We start from the raw sequence: 25,759 nt of genomic DNA, 5'->3' as shown, positions 1-25,759 counted from the left end.
AGAGAGCATGTGATCTTCAGGCACAATGCAATATTGTGCTGCTGCTTTAAGGTCCCCTGCAGCAACTCCCATTTTACAGCCCATTTAAGGCAGATTCTACATATTAGATGATCATGGGCCCCATCCAACTAGGTCTGACTGATGAAATCTAGGGACCATTGATCAGCAGGTTGTTTTTAAGAAGAGAAGGAAATTAATGAGAAAAATTTCTGAAGACCACAGTCCCTGGACTGACAAATACTCTAGCTATATCAGAGAAAATGATCAACAAAGCATGTCTTATGATATTTTTGGATAAAGGACTGCTCACATGCTGTGCGCTAGAAGCAAACAGAAATGCATGCCAACTCACCTGACCTGTGTGTATTCTACAAATTGGAAGCTGATAAATTCTGCTTATCTGTGTCTATCCTCAGCTCCACTGCCACTGAAAATACCACTGCCTGACACTGATAGCACTGCAAATTATTTACTATTCCCCAGAATCCTTCATGAGCCCCAATAGTGGTTTCTCCATCAACTCTGCCCATTTTCATTTGGTAAACAGTGATGTTTCCCCTGCTCTACAACTGAAGCTGAAAATAGCCTCTTTCATTTCATAGTTTCCCGAACTTCATCAGAAATGTGTGTTATGCAGCAGCACAAGCACTGGGAACAAACAGGGCGTTATGAATCGCTGTGAGGAACCAAGAGAGGATCAAAGTAAATTAGGCATTGAAAGAGCCATCTCTCCCTCTTCAGGAGGGGACTATGCTTTGAAGAGATTACAAAACACCACAAATTGGAAACCAACACATCCTCTTTAAAAAAACACATTTCCAAGAAAGCATTTAAAAACACTATTCATAGCTTTTTTTTTTCCTTCATAATTTATTGAATGAAATGAAACAAAACAAAACATAGACGAATACAAAAAGTAAGATCTGCATTCCTCATGTCTCATCTGTAAGGCAGTCCTTTAGAATGAACAGCAAGGAGCTCCTCCGAGTACAAAGGCCAAGAGAGACCACAGTGCCACAATACTAGAGACTCTAAAGGGCAAGCATAATAAAATGCAGTTAGGCTACCTATATTTAGGACTTAATTTTGTTCTTATTAAGCACTGAGATTCTTTTCCAAAATGTGTCAGGCCAGAAATTCACCCTTCATGAGCATTGCTGTCACCACCTCACAAGAGGGGTGCACTTTGAATCTGGAATTCTCTCCTACTACCAAGCCTTTGACTCTGCTGTACAAAAAACACATCCATCCCACACCTGGGAGACTCTGCCTCTCTCTCCTCAAGCTTATTAAAGCTAGCATTAAAGCTCATTAAGATAACCCTCTGTCTGTTATAATAGCACATACACAGTTTTGTGCTATCAATGGGGTAACATTTCCCAGTTAATCAGGATCAACATTAAAGTCCAGTTGCCCAGGGCTGAAAGCTCACAAGTAGCCACCCAGCAGTTGGCAAGTGAACCTGCTTCTGAACCCCTTGCTCTCCTGAAGGGGTGGCAGAAGAACATTGCAAAAGAGCAGCAGACTCTACTGTGACAGGGCCAGGCACGCTGAAAGGAATGCTTTTCCCCCCCCTCCATTCCTGTGATTTCCCTAACTCACTGCAGCAGGCAGTTCACGTGTGGAGAGTGTCTCCAGTGGCGATAGACAGAAATCCGCAGATGAGGGTGATGCTTATAATCTCGCAGAACAAGCCTGACACTGTAATGAAAGCAGATATCACAAACCATGGCTTGCAGGCTGCTTATAGCATCCCACAGCTCGGGACAGGAATCTCTTTATATAAGAGTTGTCACAGCAGAGGGAGAGTGGGATGAAGACTTAGACCAAAGAGGATCAAGGGACAGGAAATTAAGACTTTCTGGTGACTTACTGCTTAAATTTATTGGACAGCAGAATGAACTGGTTCTTTGAAAGCCGTCTGACATCAAAGCGACAAAGAGCTTTAAACTCTTGGTAAATCTGCCTTTCATTCAGCCCTGGCCAGCCTTGGACATGGACAACCAAGAGAGGGGGATGTCGGCAGGGAGCATCTTCCCCAGAAAAATTCTGGAAAATGTACAATACCAAGACATATCCGAGTTCGGAAATACTACAGAAGCACTATTAATATAATCAGAAAATATGCAAAACATAACATGTAAATAAGACAGGTTGTACAACACAGCTGTTGGTGTAAAATTATTTTTCTTTTGACCCAAGATTCTTCTAAACATGAGTCATAAAAGCAAACTGTCATGACTACCATGGAGAAACCACCAGAGAAATAGCAAGCTCTCTTACAGAGCAGAGAAAATTAGGGCAACATAAACTGACTAATGCCATCTTACAGAATAACACTATTAAAACATTTCACAAAGCAGAAATTCAACTCATTTGCCATTTCGAAAGGTCAGTTGTGCCATTTGTATGAGCTTCTCCCAAGGTGGGCTCAGGCACTGGTGGATTTTTCTCCTCTCATGAAGCCATCTACTAGGCTACTGACCTACACACCCCACAAACTGGTCACAGACCTGCAATTCATACGCACAATGCTTGAAACACCACCTCGGATGAAATTCACTTTGTTCAGATACTCGGCTAACACGGTGAGATACTGAGAGAAAGAAGGATCAGCCTCCACTGCATCACTACATCAGAAAACAAAATGGAACAAAGTTTTGTTTCTCCAGTGCTGCACTGATGCACAGTGTCTCAGGAGCAAGAGCTCCTGAAGCAGCTCTTTAACTAGTGACAAAATAGGTATTTCAGCTCTTGGTATCTTCTACAGAAGTCAAAAAAAACTGCAAGCAAAGGGAAGGGATTTCAACAGTTGCCTCTTAGGAACTTAACTGAAGGCACTGAATCACACAGATTTCAAAAATGGAAACTAATGGAAAATTATTTGACCCTTACCCAAGTGAACTGAACTTGAGAGAGCTTGTTCAAGGATAAAGGAGTCATAATGCCATTTCCCAACCTCTGAGCCATCGCATGGCCCCCGATTTCTTTTTTTTAAATGTCAGCTTTGACATAAAGCTACTACTTTCAGATTTATAAAATAAAAATCTAATTAGAACAGTGACCTTTCCAGTAACACTTTCTCTTATCCAAAAGGAACGCCAGCCTGCAAAACAAAAAGTCACCCAGAGCAAACTGACGACTGTTTTCTGTAGGACCCATCTATGTAATGTAATTTTCAGTAAACATTTAAACATCACTCACTCTGTAAATCTGCACAGTAGCAAATGAGCTGATTTCAGAAGAACTAGAAGGAGGAATAATGAGGTGGCATTAGAACAAAGCTAAAGAAATGTAACTAAACAAATGGAAAGCAAAAACTCACTAAAGTGCAGCTAAGTTACTAAGAGCAACAGACTGTATATAAACAAATATTTCTTAACATCAAATAGAGCTACAGAGCAGGAGAAGAATTGCCAAGTCCCAACACAAACTCTGAAGAAGTGTTTAAGAAGCATTTTACCTGACCCACAGAGAAATGCGTCATAGCCCGCCTCGTGAGGAGATTTCTTCTCAGCTGTAAGTGTCCAACACAGTCAAAAAGGAGTAAACACATTCAGCACGCTGTGGAAACTGCTCCACTGCAAAACCCTAACATTCATAAGACCCACTGTTGTGGAGTTTCCCCCCCCCCCCCCCTCAGCTCTATTTCCTTCCTCACCCTGAAACCTTTACAGCCCACAGAAAGTCTATGCTTCTACCATGCATTTTAAAACGATACCAACAAAAAGGCAGCAGTTAAACAGATGGCTGAAAAGCTTAGTGAGATGCACATTAAAAACTTTTAACTTTCATGAAGATCTAAGCCAAGTTGTGTTGTATACGTTATTGATGGTACGGGAACCATTTCAAAACACAGGAGGCCCTGCACTGCAGGACACCATGCTGCCAGAAGCCAGGAAACATCTGCCTTGTAGCCAGTATCGCACCATGTACTGAACACACCCTCCTGCACACACAGCACCACTAACCCTGAACATAAGCCACTGAGCTCCTGCTACTTTCTGCGATGTCACTGCCACTAGCTCCCACTATTTTCCATTCTAGGACCACTGTTTCCCACCTCCCCTTGCCCCTTCCAAGAGCTACTGACTCTTCAGAGCCCCAAGTCAGGCTCAGTTCAACCCAACTTAGCTTAAATGTCATTTGTGCTAGCAGCCTGATGCAAACCTGCCCTGCGTTACCCTCGGCAGCTACCAGGGACATGCAGAACACATGACGTTTTGGGAGCCCAGGCTCTGGGTCTGGACAAAAATGTGTATTGGCAGCTCAGTGGAAATTCAGCAGACCCACTGGCACTGATCCGTGCTTTGCATGTGGACATCCACAGAGTAAAACAAAACCCTTTTGAGCTACCTGACTTTGAAGATTTGCTTACGAACATACCATATTTTGAGCAGTCACTTGCAAGAGCTATCACGGGGCACGTTGGATCTTTGGGATCTTTGCTGCTGAAGACAAGTGGATGTGTAAGATTTTTGTCTTTCCTCATTATGTTAGAGACAAGTTACTCTTCTCTAGTGACCTGGGGCTTCATTTCAGAAAAAGCTACTGAAGACTTTAAAAGGAACTTTGGTAGTATTCTATGAAAATGCTACGATACTTAGCTGAATAGTATCTACCAGTTTTCTTCCTGAAAACTAACTCCTAAATACTTCCTCAGTCTCTTCCCCCAATCAAATCTTCTAAGCAGCAAGTCTGCTCTAAATGCATACAAAAAATGCAAACAGAACTAAAAATCAATGGAAAACTCCAAGGAAAGGGGTTGACTAGATTGTTCTATTTGAATGGGGAACTCTGGAGGGCAGATTAATAAACATATACCCATGGAATGACTGAAATAAAAGACAGAACAAACAAGTATAAAAACTTGTGAGAATCTCCAGTCTGAAACTGCTAAACCAAACAAAAAAACCCAGAATCCCAGTACTGTTTTTATAAGCACTGATTTTGCATCTCCTTCTTGGGAGCAGAGGGTGAGGGGAAAGAGGTGAAATTTTCCTTTTCTTAGCAAAATTGACATGAAAACAATTTATCCACAGAAGAGGTGTAAAAAAAGAGAACTCTTCTACCACATCATGGCTAAGCTCATGAGATTTGGTATCTTCTCGTGTCCTCCATTTGAACATTTTATTTAGTTACCGCTTTGGGCTCAATGCAGCTCTTTCTTGGGAGCCAGCATTTGAAGTTAGGGTATATTTTCACTAAGAACTGAAACTCACTCATTTCGTAACATGACATAAGCAACATACAACTCTAAAGTTGTATGTAAGGCTGTCTACAAGCCAAACTTGTGACCAGTGAAGTAATGGTGGTACAATATGAGAAGTGACTTAGAACAAATAATTTACTGCACAATTACTTTATAAGATGAACAAATCTTTTGCTCATAAATTTAGAAAGACAAGAGACCAGCTGAAAAACATTTGGGAGGAGGGAAAGTATGAACATAAGAAGTGACTGACTTTGAAATATCTTTCCCAAGAAAACAAAAGGATTGCTGAAGGCTTTATAGCCCACCACTTACCTGCACAAAGCTGCATATACCTCCAAAAGATTAGATACTGGAGGAAACTGACATTTCTATAAAAGAAGAACATGTTAGAAAACCAACCAAGACAGACCTCTTGGTAAGTGAGCTCATTTACTGATACTACTGATTCATTAAATGAGATCTAAAATCAGAATGTCTCAGGGCAACACTGAGAACTGGTCACAGTTCTGTAACCACAGGGCACTGAGGAAAGACATCCTCTCTTTTGGGTGAAAGACAAGCCTTAACTCCAAACAGAAAGACCTTTGCATCTCACCTTCCAGATGGATTTTGTTACAGTCTTGGTGTCTATGAGGACAGGAAACAGGTTGTGAATGTTCCTTTTAAATTCCTCATAGCTTTCTGAAAGCAAAACACATGTGGAGAAAGACATCGTAAAACTGAGGAAAAGCCAACGGTATTTCAAATTAATAAGAAAGACAGTTGAAGTCAGAGGAACGATGCACCGCTCCAGCAGTTAGAGCTCAGAAGAGGCTACCAGCACTGCTGCTTGCCTAAGCACTGTGGGTGGCTGGGGTGGCAAATGACCACTGTGCTTACTGTCCCACCCCACTGCAAAGGTAGCAGCCTGGGGAAAGCAGCTATGTACAGCATTACCTGGAAGGGGCTTGTAGAACTTGTCATGAAGATGCATAAGGTCCATAAGCATGTTGTGTCCCACCAGGGGCTATGGGAAGAATATAAACATAACAGCCCATTGGAGCATATTTTTGAAGAGAGCTCAGAGATAACCCAATTTTAGGCATGCTCAACAGCTGTAATCCTTTCCTCTGGTGGACAGCATCCACACATGCTCACCCAAAAGTCATTCAGGCTGCAAAGCTCACAGGAGGACTACTTCTTTCAGAAAATCAGACTTGTGGACTCTCTGACGAGGGTATTTTTTCAGCAGCATTCTAGTTTGAGTGGACCTAAGGAGCTAGGTGGATTCTCAGTTCAGCTGAACACTGGTAAAATCTTCCAGCGATCAGATTTATAGGCTCACTCACAAGGGGAGGGACAGCCTTTGCCTGCACATCACCCATAGTCTTCTGAAGCTGAAATTCATTCAATAATCTGCATACAGAACATAGGAATTTCCACGCATAATCAGAACAATGGTCCATATGGTCCAATAAACTGGTCTGTCATATGCTGAGAAGCATAACTTGCCCAAAAGGCAAGAGTCTGCTCAGCTTTCTTAGATGGTGACTTATGCTGTGTAACACAAGGATTTTCAACATTGCAGACTCCTGCATTTTCTCAAGTGACGTAAGAAACACGTTGCAGAATGGGTTCTTGCTCCCTCTCCCTGGGCTGCACTTGGTTTGTAGGAGTAATAGAAAAGTAACACAGGGAAATCTAGTGTTTGGATCCATAATTCTGAGCATGCTTTGGGACCTGGTCAGTAAGAAGACGTAATGTTTAACACTCATTTTTTCTAACCATGACTGCAATCTAAGAATTCATCTCATTTTTACTGACAACCAAACAGGATGATCCCACTGAATGAGTCAAGTCATTTAATACAAATTACTACTTTATCTTTTATTATCCCTCTACATCCAGTGTAGCAAATCCAGAAGAGATGAAAAATGAGAGGAGGGAAGAGGCGTTTTACCTTCTTGGCTTTAACAAGTGTCTGGAAGAGGTTGGTGAAGCCCCGGGCAGACAGGAGAATGAGCTCCTTCTGGCAATGGTCATCAGGGGAGTTCTCCAGAAGCTGACGATGCTGTGGACTCACTTTTTTCACCATTACCTGAAAAGAACAGTCATTGGGTATCTCAGCCTCCCATGCTAGTTGTATGCACATTGCTTACTGGGGTTCAGTAATGCTGAGGACATGTTCAGCTTCTAGGCTATGAAGGATGAAGAAATAGTGCATCAGGATTGTCTCACTTCTCTTCCATATGGAGATCAGTGCTCCAGTAACAAGAGAGACCTGCTCTAAGGGTGTCTTATTAACGCTTCTCTTGTTAAGAGGATGGTTCCTACCACAGGTTTTTTCAGAGCACAGATGGACACAATTCAATTTAACTTGACACCAATATGCTAAGTTCATGTCACCAAAAAACAGAAACAAACAGCAGTCACACAAACTGAGTCCCCAAAGGCTATGCCTCAGGTAAAAAGGCTGGGTAAATACATTTAATTCAGAAAATATTGCGCCAAATGTAAAATAGCAGTAGCAAATAGCAAAACAGCAAGCCATGTAACAGACAGAGTAGAATTCTTCAAAGCAACTACATGGCAAAAGTCAGCAAAGGACAACCACAAAAAAAAGGCTAAAAACTGTACATTCTTGTGGAAGTATTGAAGGAGAGATCTAAAAGCCTGGAGACACAGAGTGCGCCCCTCCGGAAGTGCCCCAAGGACAAGCACTTCCAGCTCAAGGTATTTTGTGGCTACAGGACAAACAGAAACCAAAGTTACTCAGTTTTCTGGATCCCTTTTCTTGGGATCCCACAATCAACACTCCCCAGAACATTCCTTTGTCATTGTCTTCTCCTCCTCCTGGACCCTATCATTAAAAGTACAAGCAACATTTCAGAGTCCCTGCAAGAATGCCAGTCTTATGTGTCTAGATACAAACTCTCTTTTCAAAAGATCCACATTTCCATCTCACCTTGTCTCCAAGAGGCTGTGTCCAAACATTTGGGAGGGCCTGTCTCAGAACCAGCTGAACTTCAAACATCTGAGAGCCTGAGAAAAAAAAAAAAAAAAAAAAAAGTAAAAACTTCAGAGGTGCAGACAAGCCTATTTAGGAAAACATATTTTTCTAGACAGAAGGATTGACCAGATGTTTATCCCCCAGTGTACAGAAAATACTCCTGAATGTATGATCTTGGTACATTACCATACACAATGACAGAAAAAAAAAAAAGGCAAAACAAAAAAAAAAGTCACAGTGAGAACTTCAGGCAAATGAGCTTTTGTGAAGACACAGAGAAAAGGAAAAGACTAACTGAAGAGGGAGAAAGGCTACTATGAAAAAGACTGTCTGTGGTTTTGGAAGGTTTCAGAGCAACACACCCAGAAGTCAAGTATAGGAGAGGTACCAATGCATTTTCCCCCACAGCTGATAAGGAACTAACCCAGTCCTCTTCTGAACAGCATTCAAAAAAGACACCTTAATCAGTCTTATTGCTTACTTAAATAAATGTCTGTCTTGTCACAGGTGCTCAACCATTGCCAGACCCTGTTAAAGTATCAGTATCATATCTACTACAGCTAACGTAGCAAATACAAAACACAGCACACTCCCCACCCCCTGTATTTCACACTCTGCAAAAAAGCATCAACAGACAAAGGCTTAAATACTTTCTGTCCTTCCTAACCTTCTCTGTATTTTACTCCCTGATCTAGAGGATTAAGATTTGGTTTCTGTGAGCAAACCTAAAAACTATTCTCTGCTACAATTCCCTGTCCCTCAACTCCTCCAAAGCACAGAAATTCCTCAGCTCTTCTATAGTGCTCCCAAAAGCTAACACTGTTCATGGCCTGTTCATCCCCACTGGCATATATATGTGTCTCTATGGGGCTCCTTGTTGCTCCACATGAGAAGAAACAAACTCTGAAAGGAGACCCACCTTTCCCTTCTCCAAGGGGAAGAAAACAAAAACCAGATCACTCAGGATTTAAAACAAGTCAAAAGTTGTCCTTATCCAGTGTAACTACAAATTCTCCAGCTGCTGCTCTGAAGCAGCACAAAATGGAAGTCAGTTACCACAAAGCACACTCCAAGCACCTAAACATCCACTACAGAAAGACCCACCACCCCAATGGAGCAGCAAAGCAGAGTCCAGAGATGAATGCCTGACAGGAACTGAGGCGTAGACAGGGGCAAAGAGTTGTAAAGGCAGGATGGGCACAGATGGTTTCACTCTCAACAGAGCAGTTTAACAGAACAGGCAGCAAAGGACAGTAGCAGCCCCAGAGGTTCAAGGGAAGTGATGAAGTCACTCAGAGCGCACAAGGTGCCTAAGGGAGATACCCTGTTTCATACCACTCAGATCCTGCAGAATCATAGTCTCCTCTTCCTCTGCTGCACCTATCCAACAGGTCACTTCATCAATAGCCTTCTTCAGCACATCCCTGTCCAGGGCACTAAAGCAGGATCAGGGGGAACGAGGCAGAGTGTGAGAAAAAGCTCTTTACAAATGGAGCCTTGTGCCTTGCTGTGGGAATGCAATAGCATCACTTCCCAACATTCACCCAACTCTCCAGATTGTATCCTGTGATCTCAGTCTTCTTCAGACAGACCACAGCATGCTGGAACAGCTGGCGGTGAGGCATTCAGACCAATACGCTTTAATATTTCGAAAAAATGTGATCTGAGTGAAGGTGAGCTGTCAATACAGTCAGTACTGAGGATCCACATCTCTGACTAGTGCTCACCTGCTGACTTTCCAGCTACCCTCCAAGAGATGCTGGCTAAGGATCTTCTCCTGTACCTCATTCATGTATGGGATTCCATCTTTGAGGAACTGAGGGGGGAGGGGAAAATGCCAGGTTAGTTACTCTCCTCTAGACTTTCTTGCAGCAAATTAGGGAATAGCAGGTTAGCCAGGTTCAAGACTAGCATATACTTAGAAGATGCTGGTGTTCCTCATTCTCAGAATATCCTCTTCAAAAATACAACTTGCAGGTAACGCAAGATGCGTTCTTACATAAGGGAAGACGTGTTTATGTATGGAGGAAAGAAAAAGATTTTTGTCAACTGTAATCAGGTTTTTTTGCTCTGCTTTTACCTTTCCTTTAATGATATACTTCAAGTGTAAGGATATCACAATTCCTGTCCAAAATTGCTAAACAGTGCTCTTACGCGATGACATAGTCTGAATTTTATAGGAAATGTGGCAATACATAAGCTGCAGGTAAACTTCCCCACCTTCATGGCTAATAAAGACTCCCACTGGGTTCTGTTTAGTAATGCCTCAGCTCACCAGAGACAGGTTTTCTTTTTTTGAGGTGGGGAAATCTGTCTTAGGCTGACAAAGATGTGGTTATCACCTCTACGGCCGTTCAGAAAAACCAGCACTCGCTCTCCCTGTTGATAATGAACCATATGATGCATTCATGCTTTAGTAAGATGCTATTTACCCCGGAAACATAGCATTTAGGGATACTAATCCTAATTTCTCCTGTAATTGCACAGAATTCCTCTGTTCTAGATTTCTGGCAGAGAGATTACATACCTTATTATAGTCAAAGCCATAACGAGACAGGAACTGAATGCTAGATGCAGAAAGGGTAAATTCAACATCTGTAACTCCCAGCGTTGAGGGAAAGAGAAAAAAGTTGTATGAATGCACCACATACCTACAATGAAAAGAAAAATCTCTCTAGAAGATAATTACAAGAAATAACTCCTCCCAAGAGAATTCTGCATAAAATCTCAACTGCACTGTCTTCATTATAACAGAAAACTGCTTTTTTACTTACTTGTTTGAATTTTCATTTGAGAATATTGCCAGCCCTGCAAGACAGAGAGAAACCTCCATTGAAATGGCAATGTTTAGCTGGGTATCTACAGATACTGTGAAAATTAGGTAAGGGATGTAGGGATGCCCTGATGGAGTATGTGTTTTCCACTCACTAATGCCACAGTGCAAATCTTAACAGCAACTGCTGGACCACTCCCCAGCTCCCCGAGAGCTGAACAGGGACAAGCTTCTAGTGCCAAGTGGGAAAAGGACTCAAGCCTGATTAAATAGCAAATGGATTGAGCAACAGGTGAGAAGAGGCAAGTTGGTGACAAAAATCTCCAACTATGCATGCACAGGTCTGTGGGTCCAACTACACTCCAAAAGCATTTGGAAGGAGCTAGGCACCACAGAGGACTGAAACATGTTTTTTACTACGTAGGTTCCTTTTTTTTCTATTAATCCCTAAAAAGCCTAAGGCTTTGAACAATATTTTGAACAGTTTTGGAGCTGGTTTCTTGACCTCTAACTGGTTCTTAACTGTCAATAGCCCTCCACCACCACTACAGGCCTGTTCTTGCATTGATTTTTTTATTATTTTTGGAATATCAGAAATACTAGCCTTTGTCTCTCTGATAGTCACCTTACTCATACACTGTATCAAATGACACAGCCATGAATAGGAGCTGCTGTCACCTATTTCTTGCTTGCACCCTCTGTTTTAAAAGCCCTGTATTTGTAGCTGCAATCTTTAAATATGAACAATTTCAGACCAGCAAAAAGTATACAGCCCACCTGACTTTAAGTTATTTAAAATACTAAAAAGTTGTTAGTATTAAACTTCAGAGGGGGAAAAAAACCAAAAACCAACAACAAAAAAACAAACTACTACAGCAAACAAATGGCTCTGTAACGAGTGAACCAAGACCAGAGCTACCTGCAGGGCTCACCAGCTGGCAAAACGCCAGTTACCACTGGGACCTTGGGAAATTTTTTTCTGTGTCAGAACAGCACTTACCAAGCTGAGTAACAGTGAAGCGCTGAACGCTCTGCCTGGCCTTCAGGTACCGCTCCGCAGGGGAATCAAACAGGCTATGAACAAAACCAGAATTGGGGGAAAGGGAATGGAAACAAGAAGGTTTGCAATGCACAGGTTGTTCTCACAGAGCTAGAGCAGCAAGTCTCCCCCACATTTCAAGTCCAACAGCTTTACCTGGGCTGGTTATTTTGTGGGAAAGTTGAATGTAAGCCAGTAAACTCCATATCAAGGGCTGTTGAGGTGGAAAGAACACAAAAAAACCTTAAATATGAAGCATGCGTTCCACCAGCATCAGGACAAGGGTTTCCAAAACACCTCTGTGTCAAACCCAGCGGTAGCAAGCTCAAGAGAAAAGGCAACTGACCGCTGTGGAGTCTCCTGCTCCCTCATCCCTGTGGCAGGGTGAGGTAAGCCAAACATCCCCCCGGGAGGGGCCCGACCCACCCTCTGCAGGATGTGTGTGCCCCCCCGGCCCATAACTAACACCCAGAGCCCCCAACCCGCCCAGCCGAGGCCAGCACCGCAGCGACGGCTGCCTTTCCAGCCCTCTGCCGCCCGTGTCCCGCCTCAGCCTTCGCTCTTCTGGTGCGCGCCAGCGCCATCATCCGCTACAACACACCTCAACGCCCGCTGCCGCCTCGCCCCCTACAGCGGGCAAGGGCCTCGCCGCCCCGCCTCAGCCACCGCAGGGCGGGCCGGGGCCAGCGCTAACGGCCCGCCGACCCACCACCGGCCGCCCCCCACCCCGCCGGGGCTCACCCAGGAAGGCGGCGCGGCGGACGCGGCCCCGCAGGCGCGGCAGGCCCCGCTGGAAGTCCGCCGCCCCCACCTCCATCGCCGGCCCCCGCGCTGCCCTGTGCGCGGCCCCGCCGGCGGCGGGTCGTAACCCGGCTTTAAAAAAAACCAACACAAAAACCCCCGGCGTAATTAACGAAAAAAAAGGCAAAATAATAAAAAAACCCCAAGCATGGGAACCCGCGGTTGACGGTAAGGGGGGAGGGGGCAGCGTCAGGCCGCGCGCGGGGACGCTGAGCTAGCAGCCGCGGAGGTTCGGCCCCGGAACAGGAAGGGCTGCGGGGGGCAGGCACCGCGGGGCTCTGCCCATCCCTCGGACAGACGGACGGACACACGGCTTCGGTCTGGGGCCAAGCAGCAGGCGGAGGCAGAACGAGGGGAAGGGGCACCTCGCTCCCTGCCGCCGCCGCCGGCAGTTGCGCGGCTTCCCTCCGAGAGCTGCGAGGGCGCAGTAGTTCGAAGGTTAGGGTTGCAAGAAAGCTGCAAAGGTGGGTTCGAGGAATTTAATTTTTACCAGGTTTGGCGCGTAACTTTGTTACAGTTCTAAACGTTCACCTAATGACTGCACTTTGCTAAATTAGATGGGCAGTGTACAGGGATCAAATGTCTAAGCATTTCCAGAGGTCAGGTTAGAACAAACACAAAATCAAATATTAAAAATAAAATATACCTTAAAATTACTGAATTTTGAAGTAAATGCTGTTAACTATGGTAACAATTTATTCTAGCCTTAAAGGCGTTGATAATTTTAGAATCAAGAATATGACACACTTCTGTCCATTTAAAAATATTTTATTGTAAGATGCCACGTTCCACCTTTTTCCAGCTCTGGACCTTCACTGTGCCGGCACACACACACCTAAAAAAGCGATCGTCGTGCCTTGGAAAGCTTTCCCAACGGTCTCCATTTTACTGATAGATTCTTCGTGGCTCACGCAGAATGACACCACCCTCCTGCACAGCTTTTTCAAATTCCTGAATCTTGTTTAAAAGACAGAGAGACAAGAGTAAATACAAAGAAAAGCCATCAGCACCGAAGTATCAGTGGGGACACGTTATGTGGAGGGGCAGAGGTTAACAGCCTCACTGAAGCACAATGCCAGGAACTGCAGTTTGTCAAAGCTACCCTTTTGAGTGTTGCAGGAAGGGATTGTCAAGCCACATAAGAAAATTAATGGTGAAGAGGAGTAAAATTAATGCTTAAAAAGGGCCAAATAAGCGTAAGGAGATGGGTACTTGCCGAGTCACAACGATATTCCCAGGGGATAACAGCTTTAAAGTTCACAAAGTTGATTCCTGCTTCCAAACAGCGCTGTGCCATTACACGGCCAAGGTTTCTGCATGCTGTTACTCCCTTGGGACTGTAGAGATGTCTCTTTATGGCCCACTCTCGGGTAGAGGCAGATACCACAACATCCCCATTACAGCGCTCAACAAAGGCTTCTACGTAATGCTGTGTCTGCTCAAGCCGTAATCTGAGTGAAGGAAAGAAAGAACACGGGATTATGATGTCTTTTCCAGTTGTATGGAGAGAACACATTCAAATGCTTAAACATGTAAGTAACTCACTTTCTGAAACAAAATTGAATGTACTAGAACTATTAATATAATAATGAATTCTGGATATTGCTTTTATTATCTAGGGTTTTGCTTGTCAGGACATAAAATAGGACTCATATTACCAGTTCAGCAGAGTGAAATTCCAAGAGCAACTTTTCACCAGTTACTCAGGTGCACAGTCCTACCCTGCCTCATGCCAGCACGCGCACCAAACCAAGCACTGTCCACCTGCACAGTCCGGTACAGGTGCTTATGAGCTAGGCCAGGGGAACGGCTCCAGCGGAAATGTAACTTCAGGTTCGCTACGCAGTCTCTGAAAGGCTTGTGCTTACACAGCAGTTAACAACTTGTCAGGATCAGCAAGTGGTCAAGCAGTACTTCATAAGCCGTAACACATAACCACAGAGTACTAGGAGCAACTATTTCTTATCACTTGAGACAAAATCAGAGTTCCAGGTATGAACAAACTGGATGTGGATCTCCCCTCAAGAACAAAATAATGATTTTGAATCCTCAGCTTAAAATGAACTTATTTTCCAGATGACAAGCAATCAGCATTTTCTTAAAAAACAAACAAAAAAACCCCCCAAACTGACTATTACAGTGCCTCAAATAAAACAATGATGCATGGTCAACACAGGACTAGGAGAATCCTAAATTAAACAGCAGTTGCTTAAGCAATATTACGGCTACCTTAACAATAGACAGAAAGATCTTCAACATGTATGCTAACTTTGACACGATGCTAGCCTACTGTTCTCTGAGCACAAAAGATACCTGTTGATTAAGAACAACTAAGGGGGCAACTGATTCAACAACTCAAAAAGTGCACTTTGTAGACATTCCACCTGGTGGGTTTCTGGGGTTTGTCTTTGTCTTGTTTATTTGTTTGTTTTCTTTTGGAGTCTTCATTTGTGCTGGTGACTTTCTGACTCACCTATGCCAGAATTCACGCTTTGGCCATGTTGTCTTCCAGCCACGCTCCTTCCTAGCGAGGGCCAACTGCTCCAAGTTCCGAGGATTCCTGTTAGTGAAGTCTGGGGCAACAACCTCATTTTCGCTCGTGTCCACTTCGGTCTCAGTTTTGGGAGTGGCTGTAGTTGATGCAAAACGAAGACCTTGGGGAAAAACAGAACATAAAATCCCCCAGACTTAAAGAAAAAAATATAATGCAGACAGTAGAACGAATACAAGACAGAATGATGCAGCCTGTAAAAGTTAGCAGGGCAAAATCTGTTTTTGTTTTTGGTTTTTTTTTTTAAACACTTAATAGATAGATTACCAGAGCTCAACCTGTTTCTGCAATTCATGAAGTGAACTGTAAGCTAAAAATGAAAAGCATATTAACACTGGTTCAAAACTCACACATGAAGTATAAACTCATGCATGACCAGAAGATCCCTAGGATTAAGGCTTTACAAAACACTGGAAGTACAGAAAGAACCAATAACAGCGCTACCAAATAAGAAGGTAAAAATCCTCTATGCTGTCAGCCTAATCGTCACTAATTAACCTAACAAAGAGGAATCTGGAGTTAGGCTCGCACACTCACTCTGCTACACAACTTTTCAGTCCAGAGAAGCAGCGGGAACCGCTCACCAGAGCGACGGGCAGTGTGTCTCCTTGTCAGACCGCCCGCCCCGGCCGGAGACGCCCCAGCAGCGGCCCAGTCCCACAGTAACCCGAACGGCTATTACAAGCGGGAGCCCGGCACCGACTGGGGCCTGCGCACGGCGGAGCAGCCCTGGGATCACCCCGGGATCACCCCTCCGCCAGCAGCACGGCGCGGGGGGGCGGCGCGGAGCCTCCCTGCCAGGAAGGGCCGGCATGGCGAGCCGCAGAGCGGCTGAGCTTACCCGCTCTGCGCGCCTGGAGCCCGCCGGCCGCCAGCAGCAGGCGGCTGCGGCTGCTCAGCGCCATGGGGAGCCGGTGCCCGCCACGGCCTCGGGCGGCAGTCACCTCCCCCCCGCTCACGGGCAGCTGAGTGCCGCCATCTTGGGGAGGGCGGCACTTCCCCCGGAAGCCGTCCTCAGGGACTTCCGCCCGCAGTCGATGAGGTCAGGCAGAAGCGCCCGCCTAGCTTCTCCTCGGCAAGCTGCCCGGGGAAGGGTCTGGTTGTGTCTGATGCGTTTTACAGAATAAAGTGGGAAACTTTTCCCCGACTCGGAGATGGTATTTGATTTTCCCGTTGGAAAAGGGGCGCGAGGAGACACCGAGCTGCACAGACCGGGGCAATGTGTCCTGCAGCGGGCCCAGGAAGCGGGCTCCCGGCTCCTCTCAAAAGCCACGGGATGAGAGACCAGAGCCGCTACAAAAAGCTGCCTACTGTTATTAAAAGCAAAACTGCGCCTTTTGCGCTGCAGACTAGGGATCTACCGCTGACTCGGGCACAAGCAGCGCCGGAAGGTGTGCGATACCGCGGAGCCCCACGGCGGCGGCGGGCGCTGAGCCGCCCAGCCCGCTGCCCCTTCCCCGGCCGCTGCAGGGTTATCCCGACCGCTTACAAGCGCGGCACCCTCAGCCGAGGGGAAGGCGGCGGCAGCGGCCCTCCTCCGCCCCGCCCCTCTGAGAGGAGAGAGGGGCGGGGCGCACGCGCGCGAGCCCGCGCTACCTTCTAGAACCTGCTGGAAGCCTTCCTGCCCCCCCACCCCACTCCCCCGGGGCGTGGCGGCTTTGTTCAACCGCACCCACCAATCGCGGCTTGAGGCTGGGCCGCACCGCGCGCCTGGATTGGGCGGGCAGGGCATGGCCCCGCCCCTCGTGCGGGCGGGGCCGTCCCCTCTCCCTCCACCAGCTCCCGCGTGGTGGGGGGTGGGGCGGCGTGTACCCAGCGTTCCCTGCGGCCTTTCTGGCCATTCCGTGGCTCCGCGCGCTGCCGTCTCGCTGGGCTTGGCGCGGCGGCCGGGCGGGAAGATGGCGGCGATGGAGGGACCCCTGGCTGTCTTCGGCGAGCGGACCAGCGGCGACGCGATCCGCACGCAAAACGGTAACGGCCGCGAGCTGCCGGCGGGGGCTTGATGACTCGTGGAGGGAGGGGCGGCAAGGAGGTAACATGGCGCGGCCGTTCCCGCCGCCATGTGCTCACCCGCCTCTGCCCCCACCCGGGAAGGGTCTCGCCCTGCCGCTGGCTTCCCTCAGCCCCGAGCCGCTAGGAGCCCGGGGGGTGGGGGGGTGGCACTGCTCTTTCTCCGCAGCGCCCTGGGGGAGAGGAGAGGCTTGCGCCATCCCGCGCCTCTCCCCAGCGTCTCGGTGGCGAAGTGATCCCGCGTCCCCCCTCGCTTCCTGGGGAGAAGCATCCAGCGGGAGGGGGGGCGGCAGCTGACCAGAGGCCGGCTCGGTTCCGTCCCGAGCTCGTAGGGCCTGAGCCGGCAAGGCCTGCAGACTGGTTGAGGAGGCTTGGTGGTGAAGGCGCGGCCGGGGAAGCTTACTGGTCAACAGCACAGGGAAATAATCTCTTTCTGAAAGTGGGGACCGTCCTCAAGGTGGGTGCTTTTAACTAGTTCTCAAAAACGTTCCACGCTTCTCAGGGTTTTATGCCGAGTCCCGGGGGAAGGCTGCAAATTCCGAGACTGTTCTCAGTTTTTGAGTAGATAAGAGACAAAGGAAGAAGCTGAAGACCTGCTTCCTGATGATCGCGACAGTCGCGCAGCTCTGATGATACTTGAGGTGGAACACTTAGAACGAGAATTACCTTAGCCTACGGTTGAGATTCTACTTGATAATGGCACCTTTGGTACAACGGTTATTTCTTTCAGAAAGCTGCCATTACTTCTCCAAAGCCAAAGAAATAGTTACTTTTGTTTGGAGTTCAGAGTGAAGGTCTGAGTGGTAACTATTCCCATTATACTACCACTTTTTCAATTTCTAGATTAAGTGGCTATGCTTGTGGGATAAAGGAAAACTTGCCATGGTCTGAAGGAAAAGGTTGATTGTATCTTTTTCCTATATGAAATTGGCAGAACATCCTTTATAAAAGCCACTGTGTTAGATGTTTTATGTTACTTTAGTTGAGACTAAAAGGTCTTTTTTCACTTCCTTGATTTAGTTACAGAAGAAGTGTTTTATTTCAGTCACGGACCTGGTTGGGACAAAAAGATATGTTACTAATTGATATATGGTGATACCATTGTTCTGTATCTGCCTAGAACTGAGGAGTAAATAAGAGTGAAGTTTCATGCCATGAGTTGCTGCTGCCAAAAGAAACAGTGCTACCAACCTCTACTGAGCTACCACCACTGCTCTTCTGACCTCAGTAGTGTCTTCCATCTTACCAAGCCAGCAGAAAACTATTCTTTTTTTCTGATGAGTTAGCGTTGCCGGCTTAGTTAGCTGAACCAGCTTGGAGGGAAGAGTGAGGTTTGGCACAGATTGTATTTTTGAGTAGCAGCAAACTATTACTAGCTTAGCTAGGCTGAAACCTAATCCTAAATTAGGTCACTTTATCTCAAGTTTCTGAATTGCAGGTTCTTGTCATATTTTCTTGTAAACCTGAATCACCTTCAAGTTGGAAAGATAAAACTTTTTCTTTCATTTATTCAGTTACTGCTGCATCTGCTATTGCCAATATTGTGAAGAGTTCTCTTGGGCCAGTTGGTCTGGATAAGATGTTGGTGGATGATATTGGGGTAAGTAAGCTTTCTTTAAGAAGTGTCAGGAGGACTTGTATTCCTGTGTAAAAGTGCTTCCGCTTAGTGTGCTTCATAGGTTTAATGTGCACATGCCTGGTTTTTAACATGGTTCTGAGACAGGGTAGGAGGAGAACTTTGGTAAAATTGAGCATTGGGTAATGTGCGCTACATCATTTTAGTTAATCTGGTACTGTAGTTTATGTGGTACAGTTTTTTCTTTTCTGCATGTAAGTTCTTGTCACCACTTACAAGTATTGGCCAAATTCACAGGAATTAATATCACCATTAAAGTCAGGCCTTATGGTGGTGTTGACTTGTATGTCCTGGTCTCCACATTAGGAGAAATAATGAAAGAATTAAAATAATCCTATAACAATTTTAAAGCAGTATTTCGTATTTTAAAATATTTCAAGCAAATGAGGAAAGTTTGCCATTTTACAGGCTGTTGTAATAAAATACTGTGTTAGAGGGTACGTGCAAAATGTTTGATGAGTTTCTGTAACAAAGACTTTTCTGATAAAATGAAAGTGCAGGTTCTGCACTGGTAACATTTCTGTTGTTAGAATGGGACTCCTGTTTAAAGACAAGTAGTAAACATTTGGTATAAATAGTTATTTTATGGACATTTGTGAAGAATAATTAACTTTCATTTGTATGAATCTTATGAAACACACCAGTCAAAACATGATAGAAATATACTTTGTATTACACATTTGATTTCTGAAAATTAGGACGTGACCATTACTAATGATGGTGCAACCATTCTGAAGCTGCTAGAAGTGGAACATCCTGCTGCAAAAGTTCTTTGTGAGCTGGCAGACCTGCAAGACAAAGAAGTTGGCGATGGGACAACCTCAGTGGTACGTAGAAAGTTTTACAGGCAGGTACACCAAAAGTCAGTGTTTCATTATCACAGTGCCGCTTTTGATTTATCTGTTATGAATCTTGATGCAGCGTCGAACAACTATACATACAGAATAAAAAAACCTTGCAGTTGACTGAATGTAAGCAGGTATAATTCTAGGTTGCAAGTACTTGTTTCTGCCAAGTAGACGTTGGACAACTATTTGTGATTCTACTTTCTACTTAATGGCAATAGATAGTTATTTTGCTTGTATGGAATACATGTGTTTAGTGTTTGTATTTCAAACAGGTAATTATTGCTGCAGAACTTCTAAAAAATGCAGATGAGCTTGTGAAACAGAAAATTCATCCTACCTCCATTATTGGTGGATACCGACTTGCTTGCAAGTAAGAAACTAATACAGTTGAAGTACATTGCATTTTTTTAAGGTACAATAAGTGCATGCTTTTTGTTTATTTCTGTATTTGTGACTGCGTTAATACAGGCTTCTTGGTGCAAAGTGGATATGGTGTTTTGTTTTGGGGGGGTGTTGGTTTGTTTGGTTTTGGGGGGGGGGTTCTATTTTGTGTTTCTGTAATCCCATAAAAATGTCACATTCCCATCCTAGAACCTGAATTTATTTCATCCCTGTGTTCCTTGAGGTAACATTTAGAAGGGCTGAAAACATGTAAGATTTTTGTCTTTTTGTGGGGGTGGAATTCTTTACCAGTTTTTGTCTTTATTCTACAGGGAAGCAGTTCGCTACATCAATGAAAATCTTATTATTAACACAGATGAATTGGGCAGGGAGTGCCTAATTAATGCTGCTAAAACATCAATGTCCTCTAAAATTATAGGAATGTATCCTTTAATTTGATCAAGTTAGTTAGGTGAGAGGGATTGGAGAGCTTGAGTAGCTAGGCTAGTTTCCTTCACAGCAGTTTTTATGAATGGGGTATGGTATGCAAGCTGTTGTTTTTATAACAGGGGTGTGAAAAATACTTCACAGATACTATTATGTGGCATGGGAAAACATGTTCAGACTCATCCAATTTATTTAAACCTGGTTAGGCACGTAACAGCAGCTTTAACAGTATATTGTTTCTTAAGACATGGTGTGTTAGTGAGGCTAGATAAGGAATTGTGTGAATGGAAGAAGCTGTTAGAAATGTCAAGTACCTGGTGAGTGAAACTAGAGGAAAGAAGGTTGCATTTTACTCGATAGTCACAGAAAAACCTGCTTTTTTTAGCTTTTGCACTAACAAGGGAATGCAGACTGACCATAGGATAGGTGTATTTGTTAAGGAACAAAAGGTGCGTAAAATGCAAACATCACGTTAGCCTGTCCTAATTTTCTTACCAGTGTTTCAGCTTTAAGAATTACTTGTTCATTTAAGGCAATGGTAAAGAAAGCTAGCACTTCCATGCCTTTCTGGAGTTTGTTTTTGGGAAACAGTTTTTTACTCTTAGTTTGGGCACTATCAGTGACTTTTTTTTTTTTTTCTTCAGCATAATACTAGTTTTCTTCTTCAGTTTTAACCTTAACAGCATTTTAGTGATGGTGATTTCTTTGCTAATATGGTGGTGGATGCTGCATTGGCAGTTAAATATACAGACCAGAAAGGTCAGGCTCGGTATCCAGTCAACTCAGTTAATGTTTTGAAGGCACATGGTCGCAGCCAGAAAGAGAGCATACTTGTGAACGGTTACGCTCTGAACTGCGTGGTGGGCTCACAGGGTAAGAACGTGCTATGTTTCATAAAGCTTTTATGTGAACTCAGTCCTCTTAGTCTTTCTGCATGGATCTTCTTACTGACTGCATTAGTAGCAAATCATGTGGGTTTTCAATTCCAGAACAATTAAACAAAACCACAAAAAAACCTTACTGCTTCAGCAGTGGTTTCTCGGCTAGGTCTGCCAGCTAGTAGTGATCTGCAAAGTGTTGGTGAGTGACTGTAGTTTCCCTAGCTCAGTTGCAGCATAGTAATGCTGTGATCTTCTGGAACATAAATGCCTCCCTTGTGGGGAGCCAATGTCAGGTTTGTAGGGAACAGTTAACGTTTAGCAGAGCTGTGTTGTGATTAGGTAACCTAATGGATGCGAGGCTGTCAGCTTTACGTGGTCATTCACGTTTTGGGGGTGGGGTCTGTAAAAATGTAACAGAGGTTACAGGAGAGACTTTAAAAAAAAAAAAATCCTTTCTGTGAAAGTCTATTAGGATTTTTCTGTTGTAGGGCAGAACTGGAAGTGAAGAAGCAAACTGAATGGAAACCTGAAATGTGAAATTAACGTTAGTTTTAATCTCTAATGCTAACTTGATGTTCTGTTAACTTGATTTGACAAAATCCTTTTTCTTTCTTGTTTCCTCGCATCAGGTATGACCAAGAGAATAGTTAATGCAAAGATTGCATGCCTTGACTTCAGCCTGCAGAAAGCCAAAATGAAGCTTGGTGTTCAGGTTGTTATCTCAGACCCTGAGAAGCTGGACCAGATAAGGCAGAGGTGTGTGGAAGCTTGAGTAACTGAGACAGTGGGGTTTCACAGGCTTGTTTTGGTCTCTTCAGTTGAGGTGGCTTGATGTAATTTTTGCTGAGTGCAAGAGGTAAAAATGTCTTAAGTGTTAACATTTCCCAACAATACCAAATATTAATGGTAGAAGTCTTTAATTTCTGGAGGCAGAACTAGCATTAAGTGAGTTTTCAAGAAATCCAAGTATGTTTGTGCAACGGTCCCTTCTTGCAGAGCTCTGCGTTAAGATTTCAGAAAATGGGTTGACAGAATGTGATTGTAGATTTTTAAATACATTTTTATAAATTTGTCTTTATCCTCTCAGAGAGTCGGACATTACCAAAGAAAGGATCCAGAAGATTTTGGCCACTGGTGCCAATGTTATTCTCACCACTGGAGGTATTGATGATATGTGTCTGAAGTATTTCGTTGATGCTGGTGCTATGGCAGTACGAAGAGTTGTAAAAAAGGACCTTAAGCGGATTGCTAAGGCATCTGGAGGTATGTATATATGAAAGTATCTTTTTCTTTTTTTTTTTTTTTTTTTTAAGTAAAGGCTGTTGTTAGGGTATTAGTAACTAATTTTCAAAATATGGCTTCTTAACATGCAAGCCATGCAAGCGGAGGATGAGTAGAGCTGAGCCACTCTTCTAAGGTTTTAACTTCACTGTTGCTTTTAAGGGACTTCTGTCAAGGTAGATGAGTACTGTAAGAGTTGACTGCTGAAGATTTACAGTGGGGAAAAAAAAAATGGTGCCTTGCACTGGGAAGACTGTCCTCTTGTGGAAATGGGAGCCAGAATCTGTAGTTACTTAGGAGTCTTTATTAAGCATACATTGATAAGCCTCTGTTTGGAGAGTTGTGTTAAGCACATTGTTTTAGGAGTTCTTAATTTGTCTTGAACTATGTAATCATTAAATACAAACTGAAAAAAATTCTGGTTCTTGACAGATTTTATCTGTCAATTCTTAAATTTGCAAGAAAGCATTTTCATTACGGTAAAGCACAGGAGCTTGTACTAGCTGTGGAAAACTACATGCTGTAGAAGTTGAGCAAAAAGAGCAGTATGGATTATAAACTGTGGAATATTGAATTGCTGAGAAGTGCTGTTGAATGTAAGAAAAACCTGCTTAGGCTGCTTTTATTTCTGTTTTCAATTCCTATTTTTCTTCCTGTGTGCCTGTTCTGGGAAGTCGGCAAAGGATGTGCTGTAATTGAATGCTAATTTCACTTTTTTGTTTGTTAAAGCAACCATATGTTCGACCCTTGCAAACCTTGAAGGTGAGGAGAGTTTTGAGGCATTAATGCTGGGACAGGCGGAAGAGGTGATTCAAGAGAGAATCTGTGACGATGAACTGATTCTAATCAAGAAGTAAGGATCCTTTTTAAAATACTCAGTTTTGTATACACTTTCTACTACGTTTGAGATAAAATCCCATTTATTTACTTCCATGCTATCTCAGTGGTTTGAGTAGTTATATGCATGGGAAAGAGTATACAAGTCCACTGCAGATTAGAGTGAAAGTATCAGTATTTAATCTCTTTTGCTGGGGCTGGACACCTGTTTCATCAAAGGGTATTTTGGTTTTTTGTTTTTTGGGTTTTTTTAATGGGTAAGAAGAGTAACAATTGCTAACTGTCCACATGCATGCTATTTTCCCTTTAAGTTTTTAGTATGCCATTGCAGTCTGCTACCTGAAGACTTGAGTATCAGCTTGTTTAACAAGAACATAGCTTGGATTTTAACTATTCCACGGCTTCAGTATCCCTTCTCAGTGTTCAACTTCCTGTATTCTCATTTGTGTATGAATGAAATAATCTGACCATGGAACTTGTGTGGAAGTTACATCACTGCTTATACTGTAACACTGGCAGTCATCAGCTCACTTGATGGCTATGCAGAAGAGAAATTTTAGTATCTAGTTACATTTCCCCCCTATTTGATGGGAAAACGTCTTGTCTGTCATACTTCTGTCAGGTAGCTTTCTCTAAGACTAAAACTCAGACTAGGTTCTTGCCTATTAGAAATTAAAATACTAAGTTACAATGTACATATCCTGGAAGGGTGCGTAACAATATTAAGATTTTCTTTTAAACGTTGGAAGAATCTGGCTCAACTGAACTTGGCTTTAGAAGAAAAATTGTAGCAAGAAGAGGTTTAGTTTATATTCTGTTCAACACAGCTAACTTCTGATTCCTTTTTTCCCCTAGTACAAAGGCTCGTACTTCAGCATCAATTATCTTACGAGGAGCTAATGACTTCATGTGCGATGAAATGGAACGATCTATACATGATGCTCTCTGTGTTGTTAAAAGGGTATTGGAATCCAAGTCTGTTGTCCCAGGTGGTGGTGCTGTAGAGGCAGCACTTTCAATATATCTTGAAAATTATGCAACCAGCATGGTAAGCCTTGCACAAAGAAGTAACAGTGTGCATGTGTTAAACTAGGACAATGTGAATTTTCAAGCAATTATTTTCTTCTTCTAGAAGTGGGTTCTGTGGTTCATGAAAACCTAATCATCTTACAGAATGCAAGCTGCTTCTTTAAAATGGAGGATGCGTTATTCTTTCTCTGATAATTAGGCTAGATGTTCCTTTGACAAAACAATAGGTTTTGCATGTCAAAACCCCTACCTGCTATTGACACTCTTGATCATGGCTGTATTGTTTCCTCTTTTGTTGCAGCAATTGGTTTAAAAACTTTTTCCTCTTTCTAGGGATCACGTGAACAACTTGCAATAGCGGAATTTGCAAGATCCCTCTTAATAATTCCAAACACATTGGCAGTAAACGCTGCTCAAGATGCGACGGATCTTGTTGCAAAGTTGAGAGCGTTCCACAATGAGGCTCAAGTTAACCCAGATCGCAAAAATCTGAAATGGCAAGTATCTGTCTGTAGGAAGGCCAAGTGGGTTGGTGACTTAGATGGAAACTTGTTCTGCCTGTTTACTGAATCATGATTTGCATGTAAAAAAAGGGTGTAGGTTATCACTGAACTTTTCTCCCTCTGTCCTTCAGTCCTACGCATGTGTCACTGGGACCTAGTAGTAGTTAGAAAGCATACTCCCAGCTGTATTTCTGCTGCTTCTACCTCTCCATCTGACTATTTCTTATTTGCAGGATTGGTCTTGACTTGATCAATGGGAAACCTCGTGATAACAAGCAAGCTGGTGTCTTTGAACCAACCATGGTTAAAACTAAGAGCCTGAAGTTTGCAACAGAAGCTGCAATTACTATTCTTCGAATTGATGATCTTATTAAACTGCACCCTGAAACTAAAGAAGAGAGAGGGTGCTATGAGGATGCAGTTCACTCTGGAGCACTTGAAGAATAACTTAGGTTTTATTTATGTTTGTTTAACTTACACTTCCCACTCTTGTAACTGAGATGTTAATAAAACAAGTGGTCGAATGCTGCTGCTATTT

The 25,759-nt window shown here is 43.9% G+C and overlaps 3 protein-coding genes and 1 non-coding gene across 9 annotated transcripts; 2 read left to right on the top strand and 2 right to left on the bottom strand.

Annotated features, from left to right (window-relative positions):
- Positions 1 to 201: 201 nt before the first annotated feature.
- PNLDC1 (PARN like ribonuclease domain containing exonuclease 1) lies at positions 202 to 12,857 on the bottom strand. 6 transcript variants are annotated; one of them, XM_052784831.1, is made up of 19 exons: positions 12,758 to 12,857; positions 12,173 to 12,230; positions 11,978 to 12,051; positions 10,979 to 11,012; positions 10,732 to 10,855; positions 9,932 to 10,020; positions 9,540 to 9,640; positions 8,160 to 8,236; positions 7,155 to 7,292; positions 6,152 to 6,221; positions 5,811 to 5,896; positions 5,528 to 5,583; positions 4,387 to 4,451; positions 3,464 to 3,517; positions 3,205 to 3,247; positions 2,531 to 2,630; positions 1,874 to 2,049; positions 1,603 to 1,701; positions 202 to 1,031 (listed from the first exon to the last, which is right to left on the bottom strand). In XM_052784831.1, exons 1-19 carry the CDS (start codon positions 12,831 to 12,833, stop codon positions 959 to 961), a joined length of 1,593 nt encoding a protein of 530 aa, XP_052640791.1. In that variant the 5' UTR covers positions 12,834 to 12,857; the 3' UTR covers positions 202 to 958. The 6 variants fall into 6 exon arrangements, 5 of the variants coding, with proteins under 5 accessions (XP_052640791.1, XP_052640792.1, XP_052640795.1 ...); XM_052784832.1 differs by having other exon boundaries at positions 4,387 to 4,448; XM_052784835.1 differs by lacking the exon at positions 12,758 to 12,857 and having other exon boundaries at positions 10,732 to 10,799; positions 12,173 to 12,227.
- A 707-nt stretch (positions 12,858 to 13,564) lies between these two features.
- MRPL18 (mitochondrial ribosomal protein L18) lies at positions 13,565 to 16,376 on the bottom strand. Its single transcript, XM_052784830.1, has 4 exons — positions 16,210 to 16,376; positions 15,291 to 15,471; positions 14,034 to 14,268; positions 13,565 to 13,774 (listed from the first exon to the last, which is right to left on the bottom strand). Exons 1-4 carry the CDS (start codon positions 16,271 to 16,273, stop codon positions 13,703 to 13,705), a joined length of 552 nt encoding a protein of 183 aa, XP_052640790.1. The 5' UTR covers positions 16,274 to 16,376; the 3' UTR covers positions 13,565 to 13,702.
- Positions 16,377 to 17,168: 792 nt separating this feature from the next.
- TCP1 (t-complex 1) lies at positions 17,169 to 25,756 on the top strand. Its single transcript, XM_052784828.1, has 12 exons — positions 17,169 to 17,339; positions 18,893 to 18,978; positions 19,713 to 19,841; positions 20,135 to 20,232; positions 20,576 to 20,686; positions 21,382 to 21,563; positions 22,201 to 22,327; positions 22,659 to 22,834; positions 23,582 to 23,705; positions 24,545 to 24,737; positions 25,052 to 25,215; positions 25,455 to 25,756. Exons 1-12 carry the CDS (start codon positions 17,267 to 17,269, stop codon positions 25,666 to 25,668), a joined length of 1,677 nt encoding a protein of 558 aa, XP_052640788.1. The 5' UTR covers positions 17,169 to 17,266; the 3' UTR covers positions 25,669 to 25,756.
- Positions 18,188 to 18,323, top strand: LOC128141671 (small nucleolar RNA SNORA29). The gene has a single exon (XR_008235137.1). It is a non-coding gene; the product is annotated as a small nucleolar RNA SNORA29 (small nucleolar RNA).
- Positions 25,757 to 25,759: the final 3 nt, after the last annotated feature.

The sequence above is a fragment of the Harpia harpyja genome, chromosome 4, assembly GCF_026419915.1.
Source record: "Harpia harpyja isolate bHarHar1 chromosome 4, bHarHar1 primary haplotype, whole genome shotgun sequence".
Lineage (NCBI taxonomy): Eukaryota > Metazoa > Chordata > Aves > Accipitriformes > Accipitridae > Harpia > Harpia harpyja.
The sequence above is the reverse complement of the archived record's forward strand: the minus strand, read 5'-3'. Positions and strand labels throughout refer to the sequence as shown.

Bases quoted from the DNA above. Each gene is read 5' to 3' on its own strand.
- PNLDC1 (XM_052784831.1), bottom strand. From the start codon at position 12,833: ATGGAGGTGGGGGCGGCGGACTTCCAGCGGGGCCTGCCGCGCCTGCGG. The intron at 12,052-12,172 runs GTAAAGCTGTTG...TTTTGTTCATAG, and splicing joins CCACAAAATAACCAGCCCAG to CCTGTTTGATTCCCCTGCGG. The intron at 2,631-3,204 runs GTGAGTGATGTT...TTTCTGATGTAG, and splicing joins CTACTGTGCAGATTTACAGA to TGATGCAGTGGAGGCTGATC.
- MRPL18 (XM_052784830.1), bottom strand. From the start codon at position 16,273: ATGGCGCTGAGCAGCCGCAGCCGCCTGCTGCTGGCGGCCGGCGGGCTC. The intron at 15,472-16,209 runs GTAAGCTCAGCC...TTTTTCCCCAAG, and splicing joins GCTCCAGGCGCGCAGAGCGG to GTCTTCGTTTTGCATCAACT. The intron at 14,269-15,290 runs GTGAGTCAGAAA...TCCTTCACTCAG, and splicing joins AAGCGTGAATTCTGGCATAG to ATTACGGCTTGAGCAGACAC.
- TCP1 (XM_052784828.1), top strand. From the start codon at position 17,267: ATGGCGGCGATGGAGGGACCCCTGGCTGTCTTCGGCGAGCGGACCAGC. The intron at 20,233-20,575 runs GTAAGAAACTAA...TTTATTCTACAG, and splicing joins GGATACCGACTTGCTTGCAA to GGAAGCAGTTCGCTACATCA. The intron at 21,564-22,200 runs GTAAGAACGTGC...TCCTCGCATCAG, and splicing joins CTGCGTGGTGGGCTCACAGG to GTATGACCAAGAGAATAGTT.